This window comes from Symphalangus syndactylus, chromosome 11 (genome assembly GCF_028878055.3).
Source record: "Symphalangus syndactylus isolate Jambi chromosome 11, NHGRI_mSymSyn1-v2.1_pri, whole genome shotgun sequence".
NCBI classification, from domain to species: domain Eukaryota; kingdom Metazoa; phylum Chordata; class Mammalia; order Primates; family Hylobatidae; genus Symphalangus; species Symphalangus syndactylus.
This window is the reverse complement of record NC_072433.2, coordinates 60,629,508-60,651,277: the sequence shown is the minus strand read 5'-3', so window position 1 is coordinate 60,651,277 and position 21,770 is coordinate 60,629,508. Positions and strand designations below refer to the sequence as shown.

At 47.1% G+C, this 21,770-nt stretch overlaps 1 protein-coding gene across 5 annotated transcripts in view; it reads left to right on the top strand.

The window, feature by feature from the left end:
* SCNN1G (sodium channel epithelial 1 subunit gamma) overlaps positions 1-21,770 on the top strand; it is a 72,280-nt gene that overhangs the window by 29,323 nt on the left and 21,187 nt on the right. For 2 of the 5 annotated variants that reach the window (XM_063612078.1, XM_055298484.2), the window contains exons 1-5: positions 8,321-8,498; positions 11,926-12,286; positions 15,061-15,361; positions 18,044-18,234; positions 19,896-19,999. In XM_063612078.1, coding sequence (XP_063468148.1) covers positions 8,420-8,498; positions 11,926-12,286; positions 15,061-15,361; positions 18,044-18,234; positions 19,896-19,999 — 1,036 coding nt within the window. In that variant the 5' untranslated portion in view covers positions 8,321-8,419. Of the gene's footprint in view, positions 1-7,967; positions 8,148-8,320; positions 8,499-11,925; positions 12,287-15,060; positions 15,362-18,043; positions 18,235-19,895; positions 20,000-21,770 lie in introns of those variants that run through there. The other 3 variants (XM_063612080.1, XM_063612079.1, XM_063612081.1) reach the window with 2 other exon arrangements.

The window sequence follows — 21,770 nt, the reverse complement described above, 5'->3', positions numbered from 1 at the left end:
GCAATTGTTCAGTATTCACTAATTCAGTGTTTGTGGCAGCTTTATAGAATATAGCTACCCCAAATAGCAAGAATTGATTGTACATGTCCAGTTCTAAAGGTAATCTGACCATGATATCTCTCATCCACACAGACTGAATAGGCTGGCTGGAGAATGTCCCTTTCACTCCTTCATCTATTCATTCCAAAATTGTGAATTGCATGTCATGGGAGATGAGCCTTCCACTGGAGACCTCCTGCATAAAAGGAGAAACTATGGCTGCTGTCCACAGTGCTGATATCTAAAGCCAGCTTCTCTCAAGAGAAGCAGCATCAAAAAAATCATCGCAATCCACACAACTGAATCTGAGGACCCTGGTTCCTACTCCCCAAAGGTCAAAGACAGTACGTTGCCCCAAAAGACTAAGTCAGTAAGAATGCATGAAGAGAGAGCATCGATCCCATCTTGGTGGGGCAAGATAACATCCACAAGAACTGAGGGACATCATTCTAGATTTGTAGGAATCCTGGAAAGAGTCAAACTTGGGAGCAAGATTACTTATCTTCTCTGGATCCCACATTTAGCCAACACTGTGCCACAGTTGCCTAAGCCTTAGTAGCAGCTTAACCAAGTTTTCTAAGCCACTTTATATATCTTTATGTCTCCTCTGACTCTATGGAAGTTTCAAGATCTCCTGCTATCTCTTGTGACTAGCCTCCTGAGACCCTGAACCCCAGCAGTGACCCTCTAAGGACCAGAAACTCTACAGAGGTATTGCAAAAACGTTCCAAGGCCGGGCGCGGTGGCTCACATAGCCCTTTGGGAGCAGCATTTTGGGAGGCCAAGGTGGGCGGATCACGAGGTCAGGAGTTCGAGACCAGCCTGACCAACACAGTGAAACCCCATCTCTACTAAAATATATATATATACAGAGAGAGAGAGAGAGTATATATATACACAAAAATTAGCCGGGCGTGGTGGCACATGCCTGTAATCCCAGCTACTCAGGAGGTTGAAGCAGGAGAATCACTTGAACCTGGGAGGTGAGCTGAGATTGCACCACTGCACTCCACCCTGGGTGACAGAATGAGACTCTGTCTCAAAACAAAAACAAAAACAAAAGCAAACATTCCAAAGGAGTATAAATAGAATTTCAGAGAAAGCAATGCATTGGAGAAGCCAAGAGAAGAGAGTGTTTCACTGAGACAATTATCAGTTGCAAGTGCCAAACAAGGCAACAGTAGAGAGATTATGCAATATGAGATGTTTTTACAACCCAGAATTTATTCTGATTTTGCTTGGAAAAAACCACTTCTTCCCCATTCTCAGCCCTTGTGTTTTGAGTGAAGCTGAATCTACCCAGAGATGGAGCGTATAATCCAAGCCTGAGCCAATCAATACATCCCATTCTTCTAATCATGCTGTTCAACTAGAAGTTGAAACAACCAGGTATGGTGACTTGCACCTTCAATCCCAGCTACTCAGGAGGCTTAAGCCCAGAAATTCAAGGCTGCAGTGAACTATGATTACACCACTGCCCTCCAGCCTGGGCAACAGAATGAGACCCCATCTCTAATAAGTAAAAAAAGAAGTTGAAACATGCCTCAAACAAGGCAATAAAGCTCAATCAAGATTGTCCTACAATATGTGCTTAAGCTATCAGTCCTTCTGAACTCAGCATTATGTATATGTAGGGGCTAGGGCTAGTGCAGCCATCTTGCAACAACACTGGACACAGAATGGTGTGAACATTGATGAATTAGAACCAAGACTCAAAGGCATAAAAAACCAGGACCTGCTGACATCTTCTGAATTCAAGTGTAAGCTGAGCCTGAAGCCAGACTCCCTTATACATGAGCCAATTTGTCTCATTCCTTAGCCTAAGCTAGTTCACGGTTGTTTGATTCTGATATTTGCAATATACAGAGTTTTACCTGAATTAGAAATAAGTGCTGGATGCAGAATGTTTTCAGTGATGCATGATAAAATGTGGAATTGACAAGGGCCAAATAGGCGGAGCATAGGGCAATAAAAGCCCCTCTGACACAGCTGGGAAGTTGTGCTTTCAATAAGCCCCCATCACCATGGGTAATCTGTGCATTCTCTTGACCTGTAGAAGAGTCTAATTAGTAAAAGAATGTTTCTTCACTCTGAAAGGCCAAGGCGGGCAGATCACTTGAGCTCAGGAGTTCGAGACTAGTCTGGGCAACATGGCAAAATCCCATCTTTACAAAAAATACAAAAGTTAGCCAGGCAGAGTGGCATGTGCCTGTAGTCCCAGCTACTTGGGAGGGTGAGGCAGGAGAATAGCTTGAGCCCAGCGGATGGAGGCTGCAGTGAGTCGACACTGTGCCACTGCGATCCAGCCTGCGTAGTGGTAGTGAAACTCTGTCTCAAAAAAAAAAAAAAAAGTATCTTACATTAGGAAAATGGTGCTAACTTTTGCCAGAAACATATGTGTACCCTTTGGGGAAAAAGGGTCCTAGAAAATTAATGTAACCAACCTTATATTTCTCTATTTCAACAACTGATGCTATTGGCTTAAGCTAAGACTATACACTGAAATAGTATCCAGGTCATTGAATTAGGGTCCAATTAATAAATAAGAATGCATGCCACCACCCTCATCAGCCCAGCAAGAAAGACTTTCCTTGTCTTCAACAAGGGAGACCTTGTTGATTGCTTCTTAAAATCCTCCCATCCTACTACATAATATAAATGTGATCCTGGAAATGTGAGTACCTTTGACCCCACACCTGACTCATATTAGCCTTAGGTCCTATGAAGATAATTTGGTAAACTTTGGGTCTTATTGAGATAGTTGGTTGGGCGCAGTGACTCACACCTATAGTCCCAGCACTGTGGGAGGCTGAGGTAGGTGGATCACTTGAGGTCAGGAGTTCGAGACCAGCCTGGCCAACACGAAGAAACCCCGTCTCTACTAAAAATACAAAAAAAAAAAAAAAAAATAGCCTGACTTGCTGGAGCATGCCTATAATCCCAGCTACTCAGGAGGCTGAAGCACGATAATTACTTGAACCCAGGAGGCAGAGATTGCAGTGAACTGAGATCACGCCACTGCACTCCAGCCTGGGTGACAGGGACATCATCTAAAAAAAAAAAGAGGGGGGGCTAGGATCAAGGAGAGTCTATTTCCCTGTCAGAGTTCTAATTACCTGTTATCCCTTTAAGTAGCTCAGGGCCCTCCCTGTTGTCATTTGGCATAGAAAAATGTTGCCCAGATTTGTAGATATTCACCTGGGACTAGATATGAAATACACTCACTTTAAGAAACAGAAGAAGGCATCATCACATCCAAGTGGGAAGATAGGATTTTTATTCTCTATATTAGTTTGGACTTTTTTGGTTTTGAGTGAGATAAACAACTCGAAATGTCCTAAACACAATAGCAAGTTTATTGGCTCATATGACTAAAAATTCCAGGAGGTAGACTCAGCTGTAGGTAGTGCTGGGTCCAGAGACTTGCTGGAACCCTCTCCATCTCTGGGCTCTGCTTTTCTTTGTGTTGGTTTCACTCTAAGGCCCCATGTGATACTCTCCACAGCCCTTGGATCACACAGTCCTTTCTGCTAGAAGTCCCAGTAAAAAGAGACACCCTCCTTTGCAATATTCCAGACAAAGTCTTGGGTGGGTATGACTCTCACTGGATTGAATTTCGGTCTGTGCCCACTCCTGAGCAAAACACTGTAACCCAAAGGCCAGGCATGGTGGCTCATGGCTGTAATTCCAGCACTTTGGGAGGCCAAAGTGGGCAGATCACCTGAAGTTAGGAGTTTGAGACCAGCCTGGCCAACATGGTGAAACCCCATCTCTACTAAAAAAAAAAAAAAAAAAAAAAAATTATCCGGGCATGGTGGTGTGCACATGTAGTCCCAGCTACTCAGATACTCGGGAGGCTGAGGCAGGAGAATCGCTTGAACCCAGGAGGTGGAGGTTGCAGTGAGCCGAGATAGCACCACTGCACTCCAGCCTGGACGACAGAGCGAGATTCCATCTCAAACAAAAACAAAAACAAAAGGCTATAACCTGAGTGAAAAGATAAGCTGATTTGCTAGAGCCAGAGATGGGCGTCAACCTAAGTTGAGCCACATGAATGGGGTTGGGGGGTGCGGATAAGATTGAATGGTTCTCCAGAGGAAATTCAGGGATGTCTCTAGAATAAAAAGAAATGGATATTGGCAGAAAAACAAGCAAATGGTTTCTACACCATTGCTCTTGACAAGCAAGTCTGAAATCTTAGTATTTAGGGGACAATGTAAGTCTCATCTATATTGCTTTTTCCTAAGTGGACCAGAAGTGTTTTTTTGAAAACAAAGGGAAATGTTGGTTCACTTTAAGGTTTCTTCCTCACTTACAGCCACATGATCTGAGAATTTCCCATTTACCAGTAGTGGTGAACCTCTTCAGTCATATTTGTTTTACCCGTTCCTACCCTCATGGTGTTAGCTGATTGGACCAGGAATGAATACACCCGACCCAAAGAAACTAGATCATTGGCAGGCCAGTGGCCAATCAAATTTATCTTCAGGACTCATGAGACTAAGACAGGCTTTGAAAACTCAAGAAAGCCCACAAAATCCTCTGCCAGGCACAAGGACTTACACCTGTAATCCCAGCACTTTGAGAGGTGAATGCAGGCAGACTGCTTGAGTCCAGGAGTTTGAAACCAGCCTGGGCAATATAGAAAGACCTCCATCTCTACAAAACCCACAAAATTTATTTGGGTGTGGCAGTGCATGCCTACGTTTCCAGCTACTCTGGAGGCTGAGGAGGGAGGATCACTTGGGCCCAGGAGGTGGAGGTTGCAGTGAGCCAAGATCGCACCACTGCACTCCAGCCTGGGTGACAAAGCCAGACCCTGTCTCAAGTAAAAATAAAAATAAAGAAAGACCACAAAATCCTCCTCCTGAGAGATCCAGACATTTCCTGGTTCCCATCCTCCTGAGACCCTCTGTGTTTCTTTGGATTCTGTAAAGGAGCTCTGCCTGCATCCATTTAATAATTTATTGATTCTGCTTGAGCTAATTTGAGTCTGTTTCTGTTGCCTGAAACCAAATGACTTTGCTAAGGCTAGATTCGGTCATAGTCATATCCAAGGATGGCACAGAGGCCAGCAAAGGTGAAGCAGAATATGCCAGAGTGTGAGTAGGAAGAGATGAGGGCAGAGGGACAACAGGGTCAGATGACGGAGGGCCTTGTAGATGATCATAAGGACTTTGGCTTTCATTATAAATGAAGCAAGAAGCCATTGAATGGGTTTAAATAGAGAAATGGCATGGTCTAACCTTAATTCAGTAAGAATCTCTTTGGCTGGTTTATTGACAAGAGGCTGTGGAGGGCAGAATTAGCAAGACTAGTGAGGAGCCTATGGCAATGATTTGGGTGAGAGACAATGATCAATTGGAGCATGGTGGTGGCCCCAGAGGTGGGGAGAAGTAGATTCTAGGTACATTTGATAAATTTGAACACTGATGCTTCAAGAAGGAGAGGACGTTGCCTATGGTCTTATGATGACAGGAGTGGTTTAGAGGCAATACCACTCTGTACTGAAGAATCAGATGGTGATGGCCATAGGAATGTACACATTTACCAAAACTCCTTGACTTGTACATTTTGGGCCAGGTGCGGTGGCTCATGCCTACAATCCTAACACTTTGAGAGGACAAGGCAGGCGAATTACTTGAGGCCAGGAGTTCAAGACCAGCCTGGGAAACATAGCGAAACCCCATCTCCACAAAAATAAAAAATTAGCCAGGCGTGATGGCACAAACCTCTAGTCCTAGCTACTATTTTCTAATCTGAGGCAGGAGGATTGCTTGAGCCCAGGAGTTGGAGGCTGCAGTGAGCTATGATCACACCACTGCATTCCAGCCTGGGTGACAGAGCAAGACCTTGCCTCAAAAACAAACAAAAAAAAAAGTTGTGCATTTCACTGTATATAAATTTTAACTTGATTTTTTAAAAAGTCAATCTAGCCTAATTCCATGCCTATAATTCCAGCACTTTGGGAGGCTGAGATGGGTGGATCCCTTGAACTCAGGAGTTCAAGACCAGCCTTGGAAACATGGTGAAGCCCCTTCTCTACCAAAAAAAAAAAAAAAAAAAAAATTAGCTGGGTGTTGGTGGCATACACCTGTGGTCCCAGCTACTTGGGAGGCTGAGGTGGGAGGATCCTTGGAGCCACAGGAAGTTGAGACTGCAGTGAGCCGTGATCACACCACTACATTCCAGCCTGGGTGACAGAGCAAGACCCTGTCTCTAAATAAATAAATAAATATATATATATATATATATAAATAATTTAAAAGACAAAAAGAAGAAAAAGCTGGCTTTATTTTACAGTGAGAATATAACTGTGTATTGTCATTCAGAACAAATATAGAATTTGAACAGTGTGTGTTTCAAAATCCCATTATATATGTGTGCGTATATATATAAAACTAATACGTGTAGTGGACACACACACATACACACACACCAAATAATAACCAAACTGTTAGCCATGCTTATTTGGAGACAGGTGGGGGCACAGTTTATTGTTTTAATTCTTTGCAATGAGCATATATTGTTAGAAGAGGCAGTTGACATTTTTTAGAGAATTTTCTTTAAATTTCTCTCCAATAATGCTGGACCTGTTTCCACCCACCTGGGCAAGCAGCCCTTGGACCAGCAACCAAGGCATCTCCTAGGAATTTGGAAATTCGGACTCTTAAGGCCCACTCCACCCCTATCGAGTCAAAATCTGCATTTTAACAACATCCATAGGTTATTGTAAGCACATTCAAATCTGAGAAGCTCTAGGTAAGAACAGATCCTTTCCTCTCTCTGGGCCTCAGTTTCTCCCCCACACAAAGGGGCTGTGTCTCTATGGTCCCTCCCAATTGCAGTTTTCTAATCTTGTTTCTTGTAGTTATCTGAGTCCCTATAAAATGGCAGCTGAAGCCAGGAAAGGTGGCTTACCTCTGTAATTCCAGCTATTTGGGAGGCTGAAGAGGGAGGCTCGCTTGAGCCCAGTAGTTGGCAGCTACAGTGAGCTATGATTGCAGCACTGCACTCCAGCCAAGGTGACAGAGGGAGACCCTGTTAAAAAAAGAAAGAGAGAAAGAGAGGAAAGAAAGAAAGAAAGAGAGAAAGAGAGAAAGAAAGAAAGAGGAGGGAGGGAGTAAGGAAGGAAGGAAGGGAGAGAGAGAAAGAAGAAAGAGGGAGGGAGGAAAGAAGGGAGACAAGCAAGCAAGAAAGAGAAAGGAAGGAAGGAAGGAAGGAAGGAAGGAAGGAAGGAAGGAAGGAAGGAAGGAAGGAAGGCAGGCAGGAAGGCAGGAAGGCAGGCAGGCAAGGAAGGAAGGAGGAAAGAAAGGAAAGAAAGAGAAAGAAGGACAGGCCAGGTGCGGTGGCTCACACCTGTAATCCCACCACTTTGGGAGGTCAAGACGCGTGGATTGCCTGAGGTCAGTAGTTTGAGACCAGCCTGGCCAACATGGTGAAACTGCGTCTCTACTAAAAATACAAAAATTAATCCCGGCATGGTGGCGTGCGCCTGTAACCCCAGCTACTTGGGAGGCTGAGGCAGGAGAATTGCTTGAACCCGGGAGGCGGAGGTTGTAGTGAGCTGAGATCACGTCGTTGCACTCCAGACTGGGCGACAGAGCGAGACTCTGTCAAAAGAAGAAGAAGAAGAAGAAGAAGAAGAAGAAGAAGAAGAAGAAGAAGAAGAAGAAGAAGAAGAAGAAGAAGAAGAAGAAGAAGAAGAAGAAGAAGAAGAAGAAGAAGAAGAAGAAGAAGAAGAAGAAGAAGAAGAAGAAGAAGAAGAAGAAGAAGAAGAAGAAGAAGAAGAAGAAGAAAAGAGGAAAAGAAAGAAAAAGGAAGGAAGGAGGAAAGAACGGAAGGAAGGAGGAAAGAACGAAAGAAAGAGAAAGAAGCAGCTGAAAAGGTCAAAGGATGAGTGGCCTGGCTGAACAGCCCCTGCTGCCTACAGCCGGACGCAGGTGGGCACTGAAGCGGCCTCACGCTGCAGGTCTGGAGGGAGTCCGAGGAGCGAGGCTGCGTGGGATTCCTGCTGGTGCTAGGGCAGGCGCCTGTCATCTGGACGAGAGTGGAAGGAAGTCGCGGGGCAGTAATAGCGGGCGGGAGGCGCTGCGAGGCGCCTTGGGGTAAGTGCCGCAGAGACCCAGCGGGAATGCAGGGTACCAGGGTGGCCTCGGGGCGGCAGCAGGCGCTGCGCGGTGGCCCAGGAAGGCGCAGCGCAGGCCGGGCTGGGGCGCAGGGCGGCCTCTGGGCGCCAGGGGGCGCTGCGAAGTCGTGGCCCGCTCCGGGCGGTCTCAGGTGCCTGGCGGCCTGGGGAAAGCACCTGGGCAGGTGGGGGCGGGGCCTGGGGAGGCGGGCCCGGTCGGCCCACAAGAGCCCGTGGTGGTGCTGCCAGGGGATGCTAGCCCGAGAGCGAGCAGAGGAGCAGCGCACCCGGATCGCTCATTCACGAGGCTTGGACCCTTTGGAACCGAAAGGTGAGTTCAGCCGGGTTGGGTCGGACCAGCTCGGGGGTTCTGGGCACCGGAGCGGCTGTCGGGCGCCAGGGCGTCGGACGCCGTCAGCGCGGTGGGTGGCCGAGCCAGCATCAGCCGGTGGCGGCTTCCCGGTGCCCGGGATGCTGGGACACCTTGCCTGGGCGGTAGCGGCCAGCTCTCCGGGGTCTACCCACGCCGTGGCCCGGAGCACGAAGCCAGTCGAGAGCCACTCAGAGTCCGGGGATCTGGGGGTCCCGGGCCGCACCTGGCCTCTTTACTCCGCCCAGCGCCTGTTCAGCCCCCTTCCCTGCCGGGATGAGTCGCGTCGACTTGTCCGCTACTGTTCCTTCTACCCTCTGGAATGCTTTCTCCGGGGTGACTTGGTGCAGAAAGAAACAAATACTTGAAGTGGGCTGGTTGGATTCGCTCCAGCGGCTTCAGCCGGCGCTCCCCCGGGACAAAAGTGGCTTCAGCCACAGGACAGCGCCCGCTCGCTCCGCGCCGGGAGGGCAGGGGCTGCGGGGTCGCTCGACAGGAACTCGGGTCCCGGCCCTGAGGCTGAGTTCAAGTGATTTCTGCACAGGAGTCGCCCTTCGGGACAGGCACCGATCGGGAACTCTCCGGTCCACCGAACCCAACGCTAGACTTGGGGCAAATCTCTCATCCCTCCCGAAGCTTTGGGGTCCTGCACTGTGGGATGGGGGACAGGCAAAATCGGTGGTAGGCGAGGAGGGGGTGTACGGAGTCGCTGCGGTGAGCCAGGGCCCTAAAATTCTAAAGAATCCGTCAAATCCTTTCTACCTGTGTGGTCTTGAGCAAATTACCTAACCTCTGTGCCTCAGTTTCCTTCTCTGTGAAATGGGCCAAGTAATAGCACCTCATATAACTGTAGTGAGGATTAAATCAGGTAGTGTGTGAAAAGGACTGAGTGGGATGCCTGGGAGTAGAGAAAGGGATCAATAAGTGATAGCTGCTATTATTGCTGCTTTCCCTGCTGCTGTTATTATTATTAACGATAGCTAGTCGTTAAAGGGACTCCTAGGTGCAAATCCTAGCTCAGCCACTTTCTAGTGTGACCTTGGGCAAGCTACTTAACCTGTCAGCGTCTGTTTCATTTGTACAATGGGGGTGGTTGTGATACCTACCTCAGACAATTGTGAAAATTAAATGAGGTGACACCTACAAAGTACTTAGAAGAGTAAGTGCTGGGTATCAGCTAGTAATTCTTCCACTAAGGGTATCACATTGGCTCAGGCTGCATAATCAATGGTAGCTACAGTCTTGTTTCGCTTTGAAGTTGAAATGTTATTTATATGAATATTTTATCTGTTTTGCAAAGAGCAAGATCAGTTCCCTTCCTTCACTTGGGGCTCCTCTGACATTGTCGACTGATCCATTGGGGTCAAGGTCGGTTCTGGGGAAGGGGCTGATGGGGCAGAGGGACCCCTGAGAGCTGGGGATAGGAGCTTCCAGAATCACAGCTTCTGTTGAACATTCACAGAGGAGGGCTGCAGTTTTATTTGACAAGCAATTGAACCTGGGCCTAGATTTTAAAAACAAACTCTTGCTAATTTTTTTCTTTCTTTCCTTCTTTCTTTCTTTCTTTATTTTATTTTATTTTTTTTTTTTTTTTTGGATTGTGGGGAGGGAGGAGGTAAGGATAGGCAATATTTTAAGTGATAAAGAAGTAAATTATGTTGCTCTTGCCCAGAGGCTACTAGCATCATTTTGATGGTGTTCTTCATCCTGGTAAAATCATATCAATCTATGGAGGGTTTAGAGCAGTTTGGCTGCTCTGGGCATCTCACCTCCATGCCCAGCACTCCATTTCCTTTCCTTAAGGAGGAAGCCTTAAGAGGCCTTAAGCCCACTAGCATTATAAGCTTGGAAGCCTCCTAGCTTTGCCCCGGCTTCCAATTTTAGCCCATATTTCATGGGTTCAGGGTGGGAAAAAAAAGACATAACTCTGCGGGTTCCGAATCCTGCCTAAAAATCTTGGTGGGACACGTTGAAGTCACAGAAACAGGCCCTCTCTGGTCCTGGGGACCACCCTGTATACCCTAGGATATGTCTTAATTTGCCTTTGTCACTGTAGAAGGCATAGGGGGACACAGTTTTCATATATCCCCCACCCCCAATACTAATGCTCACAAGTCTTGGGAAGTGGTCATGTGCACTGTTCAGAGTTTGGAAGTTAAATAGCTCTGTGTTCCTTTTTCCTCCTACCTTTAGTTCTTGGTACTGTTAATTAACTCTCTGCACCCAGCATACTACCAGGCCCCTCAAAGGCATATGCCATAGTGGTGAAGACTGCAAGATTCCATCCAGCTCCTCCACTAACCAGCTGCATCATCTTACACAAGATATTCAACCTCTCTGAGTCCATTTTTCTCCTCTGTAACATGGATATAATAATAGCATGCCTACTTCATGGAATTATTGAAACACAAAATGAAATACATATAGGCTATGTGTATATTTATAGAGAGAGACTAATTTACTTATGAGACTAATGAGACTATATATTATAAACATGAAATGAGTTTTTATGTAGTGTATTAGTTCATTTCTAAGATTATTTCTCATTGTAAAGTTTGTATAGTTGAGATGCATCGTGTACATTGATGAATGTGATAATTTGCTTTCCAATACTGGTACTCTCCCCCAAAGCTGTTATTAAATCAAGGGCATTCTCTAAATTAATGGTATCTTAGAATCAAGGAAATATGGCACAATGCCTGGCAAACACTGAGTGGCCAATAGTTGTAGGTTATTGTTACATCAGGTGATCTAGAAACATTAAGAGCTTGACCGTAAAGAGAAGAAACAAAAGAGAAATCGTTTCACTTACAATAAAGCCTCAGAGAAAAGGCTGGGGAAAATGCAGCCAGGAACATGATCTAAGGTGGCTGCCGGGAAATTTTCTTGGCAGATTGCATCTGTCAGTTACAATCTGCCGAGCACTGCTCTGTGCCAGACACTGTGCTAGGCACCAGGGGGCATAATGAGATAGGAATGCTGCCCTAGAGGAAGGCGGGCTACTGGAGGTGATAAGGCACGGGTACCCCTGCCTGATAAGAGAGCTGATGGGGCTGCTTCCAGAGCTCCTGCCCAGGAACCCGGGGAAAGGTCCTGCAGCCTGTCCAGCCAGCGCTTCGCAGGTTTCACCTCACCCAGCCCCCACACGGCTAGGCCTGGGGGCTGTAAGAGAAGTAGGCAGCTTCTCTGGCAGCTGTGGTGGCCAAAAACAAACGTCTCGTGGAAGAGGGGCCAAGGCTTCAGAATGCAAAGTGCCTAAGCCACAGCGGAACAGAGGAAGGAGGTCTCTAAGGGCGCGTGGACTGGTGTTTCCCAGACTGTGGCCTCCAGGGACACACTAGCCGGCTAGTGCCTGCCAGCTCACCTGCTTCTCTTCTTTGCCCTCCAGCACGCCCGTCCTCAAAGTCCCGTCCTCAAAGTCCCATCCTCGCCATGGCTCCCGGAGAGAAGATCAAAGCCAAAATCAAGAAGAATCTGCCCGTGACGGGCCCTCAGGCGCCGACCATTAAAGAGCTGATGCGGTGGTACTGCCTCAACACCAACACCCATGGCTGCCGCCGCATCGTGGTGTCCCGCGGCCGTCTGCGCCGCCTCCTCTGGATCGGGTTCACACTGACTGCCGTCGCCCTCATCCTCTGGCAGTGCGCCCTCCTCGTCTTCTCCTTCTATACTGTCTCAGTTTCCATCAAAGTCCACTTCCGGAAGTTGGATTTTCCTGCGGTCACCATCTGCAATATCAACCCCTACAAGTAAGAGGCATGAGCAGGGAAACGCGAGTAGGGAGCCAGGCCCCCCACAGAGACCAAAGCCCCTCCCGAAAGTGACACACTGGCAGCCCGGAGGTCGATTCCAGCCTACAAATGTGCTTTCTAGAAATTTGAATTTGTTGCTAACGCTGGTAAACAGCCCTCTCCCCCGTTCTAAATCTGTATGTACCAAGTTTTCAGACCATCAGTGACTTTTTTTTTTTCTTTTCTTTTTCCTTTTTTGAGATGGAGTTTCGCTCTTGTTGCCCAGGCTGGGATGCAATGGCGCGATCTCAGCTCACTGCATCCTCCACCTCCCAGGTTCAAACAATCCTCTCGAGTAGCTGGGACTACAGGGGTGTACCACTGCGCCAGGCTAATTTTTTGTATTTTTAGTACAGACGGGATTTCACCATGTTTGGCCAGGCTGGTCTTGAACTCCTGACCTCAGGGGATCCACCCGCCTTGGCCTCCTAAAGTGCTGGGATTACAAGCGTGAGCCACCGCACCTGCCCTTTTTTTTTTTTTGGAGACAGGGTCTCACTCTGTCACCCAAGCTGGAGTGCAGTGGTGCAATCATAGCTCACTGCAGCCCCGACCTCCTGGGCTCAAGCAATCCTCCTACTGCAGCCTCCTGAGTAGCTGGGACTATAGGCACATGCCACCGCATCCAGCTAAAATTTTTTATTTTTTAAGAGATGGGGTCTTGCTATGTTACTCAGGCTGGTCTCAAACTCCTGAGCTCAAGTGGTGCTGCCACTTTGGTCTCTCGAAGTGCTGAGATTACAGGAGTGAGCCACCACACCCACCCCATCAATGACTTCTGAGGATGGGCTAGCCCGGGGAGAGCAGAAAGAGGAAGCTGCAGGACTTGTTTCACTTTAGAAGAGGCCTGAAACGAACTAACCCCCTCTGCACACTCCCCATATTCAGCCCAAATTAGCCAACCCCCATCCACATCCGCGTCCCTGGCTCTCCAAGCTCACATGTTCACTCCCCTTGCAGCATGAGTGAGCTCAAGGCTGACTCAGAAGTGACACCCAGGTGACTTCTGTAAGCACCTCAGCTGCCCCAAACCCTCATCTGAATAAACCCAGCCCCATTAATTGAGATCATCGGGCCCTGGGTGTGATCAGCCCTTGGGACTGCCCTATCATCCTTGGCAGGACCTGTTCTAAATGGGTCATCAGAGTCCTTCTCAGGATTATGGAAAACTGGTCCGTGAGGCAGGTCAGAATCAGGCAGACTTTGTCAGAGCAGGGGTGGGGAGAAGGGAAGCAGAGCAGGGGAGGAAGATTATCAAAGGAAACTAACTTGTCCAGAGTCATCAGCGAGTTGGTGCAAAGCTCAAAATCAAGATCAAGTCTAAGACTCTTTCTCCACCCTCCATGTCTTCCTCTTCTTTCTTTCTCCCTCCCTCCTTCTCTCTCTCTCTCTGGTCCTCCTTCCTTCTTTCCATCCATTATTTGTTCCATAATAATTTACTCAGCATCTATAAACTGTCATGCACTATACTAGGTTCTGGGATAGAGAACTGAACAACCCAAACACAGTATTTGCCCTAGTGGAGCTTATACTGTAGTGGAGGAATAAAGTCTTAATAAATATAATAATACTAATATAATTAACAATAGAGGCACAGTGGCTCATGCCTGAAGTGGCTCAGCACTTTCAGAAGCCAAGGCATGAGGATTGCTGGAGGCCAGGAATTTGAGACCAGCCTGGGCAACAGAGCAAGACATTTTATTTTAAAACATTTTATTTTAAATTAGCCAGGTGTGATGGCACACGTTCATAGTCCCAGCAACTTGGGAGGCTCAAGTGGGAGGACTGCTTGAGCCCAGGGGTTCTAGGCTGCAGTGAGCCATGATTGTACCACTGCACTCCAGCCTGGGCAACAGAGTGAGACCCTGTCTCTAAAATAATAACAATAATAGAGGCCACTTAATTATCTATAGGTATGTCTGTGTGTGTTTATTATATATAATAAACTCATTGAACCTCCCCCAACAAATCCCATTTTACAAAGGAGAAAGCTAAAACACAGAAAGTCTAAGACATTTGTCCAAGGTCAGGTAGCCAGTACCAGGATGAGGAACCTAAACTCAGGTAGTTTGGCTAAACCCAGGGGTTTCTATTCTCAATTGCTATGCTCTGCTGCCTATGCCTAGAGCAAGTGGGAGAAAGGAGAGAGGAGAGAGTTAAGAGGAGGCTGGAACAATTTGATTTGTGAAAATTAAAAGACGGTATATTGTGCTTCATGCAGGCAACTCCTTTATAACTATTTTGTGTTCTTGGGGGTCATCGAGGTAACAGTTATACCCTCCTTCCCCCCAGCACAGATTTGAGGACAATCAGTGGGCAGAGGCAGAGTGAGCTGGGTGGAGAAGGAGCCTGCCCATTAGGTAGACTCCTGGTTGGCAGTTATTTACTTGTCCTCAATGTGGCTGGTTTATGGGAGGCACCTGACAGCCACTACTCCAGAAATGCTGGTCGGGACAAACTCATCAACACACTCCGAGAGCAAGCAGACAGTGGTGGCAGAGGTGAAGCCACAGGAAGTCACACACGGGTCACCCATGAGCCTTTCCCCATTTGCCAGAGCCAGGGGTCACTTTGGATGGGTCAAGTCATGAAAGGCATGGTCTCCTCTGCTAAGGAGTTGGGAAAGGTGGGCACGAGGCTGACACGTGTTGATGGAAAACAGCCTGGAGGAGCACCAGTGTTCTGCCAGGGCCACTTCCCCTCTCCCTGACTTTTCCTCCCCACCTTGGCAGGTACAGCACCGTGCACCACCTTCTAGCTGACTTGGAACAGGAGACCAGAGAGGCCCTAAAGTCCCTGTACGGCTTTCCAGAGTCCCGGAGGCGCCGAGAGGCAGAGTCCTGGAGCTCCGTCTCAGAGGGAACGCAGCCTAGATTCTCCCACCGGATCCCACTGCTGATCTTTGATCAGGATGAGAAGGGCAAGGCCAGGGACTTCTTCACAGGGAGGAAGCGGAAAGTCGGTGGTAGCATCATTCACAAGGCTTCAAATGTCATGCACATCGAGTCCAAGCAGGTGGTGGGATTCCAACTGGTAAGATTTCACCCTCTCATTCTTTCACTGCTTAGGGGCATGGGATGGGCTGGGTCCAGGACTCTTCTCCTTGGCCACTAGCCCCTATGGTCCAACTGGAAGAAATACACCCAGCTGGGGTCAGACACAGTGACTCATGCCCGTAATCCCAGCGCTTTGGGAGGCCAAGGCGGGCGGATCACCTGAGGTCAGGAGTTCGAGACCAGCCTGGCCAACGTGGTAAAACCCGTCTCCACTAAAATACAGAAATTAGCTGTGCATGGTGGCACATGCCTGTTATCTCAGCTACTTGGGAAGCTGAGGCAAGAGAATTGCTTGAACCCAGGAGGTGGAGGTTGCAGTGAGCCCAGATGGTGCCATCACACTCCAGCCTGAGTGACAGAATAATACTCTGTTAAAAAAAAAAGTGGGGGGGAGAGGAAGGGGGCAAGCGGAGGGAGAGCATTAGGACAAATACCTAATGCATGCGGGGCTTAAAACCTAGGTGACTGGTTGATAGGTGCGGCAAACCACCATGGCACATGTATACCTATGTAACAAATCTGCATGTTCTGCACATGTATCCCAGCACTTAAAGTAAAATTACTTTTTAAAAAAAGAAAGAAGGAGAGAAAGAAAGAAAAGAAAGGAAAGAAAGGAAAGACACCCAGCTGGGATGATTCAGCTGCAAACAACTGAAACTGATTCAGGTAATTTTAAGTTGTGGGGGGCAGAGGGAGGGGGAAATGTATTACAAGGCAACCAGTAACTCATGGAGGCCTCTCAAAGGGCAGAAATTAGGGCAGATGCAGGGATCTGGGTAGCAAGAAATGATGAAAATCCATTTCAGATATTGCTGCTGGATTAAAGAAGCATCAAATATGTTCAGTTTTTGTTGGTGTCGTTAATGCTTAAGAGTCAAATTCCATCTTGGGACTATCCGGTTGGTCAAGCTTGGGTCACCTAATCACCCTTTGGCTAATGGATGGTGGAGTATCTTCATGGACAATCTCACCAGGCTGTGTCCAGAGGGGGAAAGGAAATTCTTCCAAAGCAAAATTGAGGTTCAGGCACTCGAAAGAAAAAGACGGACAATAAACAGCAGAAACATCAACGTTCCTGCAGTACTTGCCTTCGTGAGGTGCTTGGCCTGACTTCATTTTCCCTTTTGGTGCCATTTGAGGTTGTTTTTTTTTTTTTTCAGAGTCTCACTCTGTCACCCACGCTGGAGTGCAGTGGTGCGATCTCGGCTCACTGCAACCTCTACCTACCAGGTTCAAGTGATTCTCCTGCCTCAGCCTCCTGACTAGCTGGGATTACAGGCATGCACCACCATACTTGGCTAATTTTTTGTGTTTTTAGTAAAGACTGGGTTTCACCATGTTGGTCAGGCTGGTATCAAACTCTTGACCTCAGGTGGTCCCCCTACCTCGGCCTCCCAAAATGCTGAGATTACAGGTGTGAGCCACCGCACCTGGCCTGAGGGGCTCTTGAGAAATGCCATTCACTGAAAATGAATTCTAGTACCTTCCTGGGCAAACTCCATCACCACCCTCCCTCTCCATGCCCCAGCCATCTCTGGAGGATGGGGGCTATGTCCATACCTTATAGGCTTGATTGCCAGTTGTGTGACCTTGTAGCTGTAGTCCCAAATCCTGAAAAATGGACCTTCTTCTAAATCTTTGAGATTTCAAAGTCTTCTTGGGTCCTTTCATAGGATATCTGCAAGGTTCTTCTTGACACCAAAATCAACTCTTTATATATATGTTTGTTTGTTTGTTTGTTTGTTTGTTTTAGAAACAAGATCTCACTCTGTCACCCAGGTGGGAGTGGTGCAATCATAGCTCACTGCAGCCTAGAACTCCTGGGCTCAAACAATTTTCCCACCTCAGCCACCCAAGTAGCTTGGACTACAAGAATGCATCACCGCACCTGGATAATTTTTCTATTTTTTGTGGAGATGGGGTCTAGCCGTGTTGCCCAGGCTGGTCTCGAATTCCTGGCCTGGGTCAGCGTTCCCACTACAACCTTCCAAAGCATTAGGATTACAGGCATGAGCCACTGCAACCAGCCAAAATCAGTTGACATCTGTCCATTTAGAAAAGTTTCCAAGCTTTGTGTGATGAGAACATTTGGAATGTACAATGGCTTCCCTATGAAGTTCTCATTATTGTATATTTCAAACGTGGGTCCTCCCAGCTACCACACGTGGTTGGGAAGGATGGTGTTTCAGTCAACATTTTGTGGGTGAGATAATGGGTACAGAATACCTCGCCTAAGATCCTGCAGAGAAGTAGTCTCTCCTCCTCCTGCAGAGTCTGGGCTGGATTCCAGATGTCTTGACTGTTGATATGATAGGAAATGGGAAAGGTTGTTAGGAATGTAGTAGCATCAGTCAGATGAACCTTAGGTGCCTGGGGACCCTGAAGAAGCTGGTTTTGCTTCTTCCTTGGTGGGCAAGTAGTGCAGAGTTGCAGGAGTAGGACTCTGTGTCCTTTCTCATTCAGCCCCTTTTTGGTCCTTGAGGCTTGAGGATGATCACTCCCAGCCCCTAGAAGTGAGAGGAAACCCATCCTTGCCCCAGATATCCAACCTGTTCCCCTGAGTATCTGGCCTGGAGTCTCAGTCACTCATTCTTATGGTCCTTCTGAAGAGTAGCAATAGAACCGATGGCTTCAGCCTCACGTCTCCTCTTATTCACAGTGCTCAAATGACACCTCCGACTGTGCCACCTACACCTTCAGCTCGGGGATCAATGCCATTCAGGAATGGTATAAGCTGCACTACATGAATATCATGGCACAGGTGCCTCTGGAGAAGAAAATCAACATGAGCTATTCTGCTGAGGAGCTGCTGGTGACCTGCTTCTTTGATGGAGTGTCCTGTGATGCCAGGTTAGAAGAGAACGCTGCTCTCTCAGCCTCTAAGGACTGGCAGCTCTGAGTACCAGGCCCCTTGCAGGAATCTACAGCCTTGATGATAGGTCTTGGGAGCAAAAGGTGCTCTTCTCACTGACGCTGCCTTTGGAAACTGCTTACATGGGAGCTGTGTTCTAGAGTCAGTGAAGGAGGTGTAGGTGACATAAAATCAAAATATCCTTAAACTCATTAAACTACTCATTAAAAACAAGGTAGTTGGCCAGGCATGGTGGTTCACACCTCTAAATCCCAGCACTTTGGGAGGCTGGGGTGAATGGATCACTTGAGGCCAGGAGTTCAAGACCAGCCTGGCCAACATAGTGAGACCCCGTCTCTACTAAAAATACAAAACTTAGCCGGCGTGGTGGTGCACACCTGTAGTCCCAGCTATTCAGGAGACTGAGGCAGGAGAATCGCTAAACCCAGGAGGCGGAGGTTGCAGTAAGCCAAGATTGCACTACTGCACTCCAGCCTGGGCTGCAGAGTGAGACTCTTTTCTCAAAAAAAAAACAAAACAAAGCAAAACAAAACAAAACAAACAAACAAACAAAAAACCCAACCCACAAGGTATTAGATTGGCACAAAAGTAATTGCTGTTTTTGTCATATGGTGTGCATATAACCTAACCTTGTATATTACCATCATGCATACTGATTACTAAGAACCATAGTTCTAAGGAAGGAAGGAAGAGAAGGAGGGAGGGACGGGAGGAGAAAGGCCCATGTTCAAACATGTGAGATTTCAAACCTTTCACCTTTATGATAATAGTCAGATCCCTTATAGTGACTGGGCAGTGGGTGAGACATTCTAAAGTGTTCCTGGGCGGGGCACAGTGGCTCACGCTTGTAATCCCAGCACTTTGGGAGGCTGAGGAAGATGATTGCTTGAGCTCAGGAGTTTGAGACCAGCCTGGGCAATGTGGCAAAACCTCCTTTCTACAAAAAAAATTCAAAAACTTATCTGGGCATAATGGCACACGCCTATAGTCCCAGCTACTTAGGAGGCTGAGGTGGGAAGATCGCTTGAGTCTGGGAGGTTGAGGCTGCAGTGAGCCATAATTGCGCCACTGCACTTCAGCCTGGGCAACAGAGCAAGACCCTGTCTCAGAAATAAAAATAAAATAAAATAAAATAAAATAAAACACTGAGCCTCTTTCACCTATCTGTATATGTTAGCAGACAGATTGGTTCTTGTGAAAAGTAAATAATTGGAATCATGTCTCCCTAAGAGTTGGGTTCCAAAGTCACGTAAGGGCACAGATGATGTGATTCTTTCCCTGGGGATTATTTTCTAGGACTGGGAATTTGAATGGAAAATGTCAAGTGTTGGCTGAGAAATTCAAAAGTGGAGGAATTTGGGGACGGACATGGCACAAGGAATGTCAAGTCAGGATAGAGATGAAGGTGAGAGGATTCCGAGAGAAAACAGAAGGCAGAGAGTCTAGTTCTATGTCCATGTGTGTCAACCATGGATGACGGGCCTTGTTTGTCACCTGATCAGGAGCAAGATGGGGAAAATGAGTCACATCTCTCACGCATTCTCCCCAAAGAGAGTTGGCTCCGTTAGCACTGCCCTGCCCAACTTCAGCTAAGACGCATGGGGGAGATCCCTTTCTGACCCATTTCCTTCCTCCACAGGAATTTCACACTTTTCCACCATCCAATGCATGGGAATTGCTACACTTTCAACAACAGAGAAAATGAGACCATTCTCAGCACCTCCATGGGGGGCAGTGAATATGGTAAGGAAACCTGTGCCAAGGAGATCTTGAGGTCCTCCAACAGTGGACATGGGGACAGCAGGACAGTGGGGATGTGGGAGCCCTCTGGAAATGCAGGATCTCTCCCATTTGGCCAGAAACCAGGGATGCCCTTTTTTCTATCAGTGTTTCCATCAGTGTTCATGCTGGTTCCTTCCTTCCAAGTTAGTGTTTGTTTTCCTTTTTGACTTCTCCTCCATCTTTGAGAGAGCGACAGGGACATCACTGGCGTTCCTTCTGCTAGGGAACTACTCTGGTTTAAACTCATAGCTAGGGTGAGTAATGCAGTACAGGTGGTTTCCAAAGGGAGTTGAGCCCAGATATGCTGAACAGATTAGGGAAGTAGATGCACATTTATCTTAGTTCAGGTGACAGATTCTGGTCAGAGCCGAAACCCAGCTCGGCCACTCACTGTGTGACCTTAGGCAAGTTACTGCGCTTCATCTATAAAGTGGGACTAATAATAATATCTCCCATGTGAGATTACTGAGAGGACTTAATATACAGACTTAAAATAAGACCTGCTCTGCACTCTGTTAGTCTGCTTGGACCGCCATAACAAAATACCAGAGACTGGGTGCCTTGGACAATAGACATTTATTTATCACAGCTTTGGAGACTAGAAAATCTAAGATCAAGGCACAGGCAGACTCGGTTCTGGTGAGGCTTCTCTCTCTGGATTGCAGAAGGCTGGCTGTCTTCTCTCCACGTCCTCAGATGGCCTTTCCTCTGTGGTGTGTCAACAGAGAGAGGCCTGTGATGTCTCTTTCTCTTCTGATCAGGATATCAGTCCTATCAGATTAGAGCCCCCTGCTTATGACTTCCTTTCAGCTTAATTAAAGTCCTATCTCGAAATAATATCCCTTTGGGGGTTAGGGCTTCAACATATGAATTTGAGGCAGAAAACAATTCAGCCATAACACATACCAAGCACACAATAAGTGCTAGTTGCTATTATGATTACTACTATTATTACCGTTACTAGCATTGTTACCAGTCTACCACCATTGCTGCTGCTGCTACTACCCTCAAAATAAAACCATTGCAATTTCCAGCACTACTATTACTACTATTCCACTATGATTACATTTGTAGGGAAGGTAGGAACTGAACAGATTGGCCTGGCTTATGCCCAAAAGGAATTCTTGAAAGGTCCCATGCAAATTGAAAATGATGTGATATGTAGATATACTCCCACCAGGACAAGCAAGGGCCTGTCATAAAGGAAATCCCCACTTGGAATTCTGGCCTTTGTCCCTGTGTAGTCTGTACTCTTACTAAGTCTGCAAGAAATCATAATTCAGTGCACATACTTCATGGAGAAGAAGTAATCTGGAAACTGAAAATGAAAAGTTGCAGGGTCCTGGCTCTGCTATGGAGGGGCTATGTGACCTCAAGCAATTCACTTCCTCTCTCTGAGCTTTGTTTGTAATTGTTTACAACTTATTTACAAATTGTTTGCAATTGTTTATAAGTTGTTTACACATTGTTTGCAATTGTTTACAAATTTCAATTGTTTACAAATTGCCCTTGTTTACAAATTGAATGTCAGAATAACTCTCAAAATTCTCTTCTTTCCATCTATATAGACCCTGCTGATTCACTCATCCATTTACCAAGCATGGAGTTTCTCCTGTTTGCCAGGCCCTCTTCTATGTACCAGGGACACAGCAGTGAAAAGACAGATGTCTTCTCTGCTGTTAGGAAACTTACATTTTCGTGGGGAGAGAGAGATGAAAAATGAGTACACAAC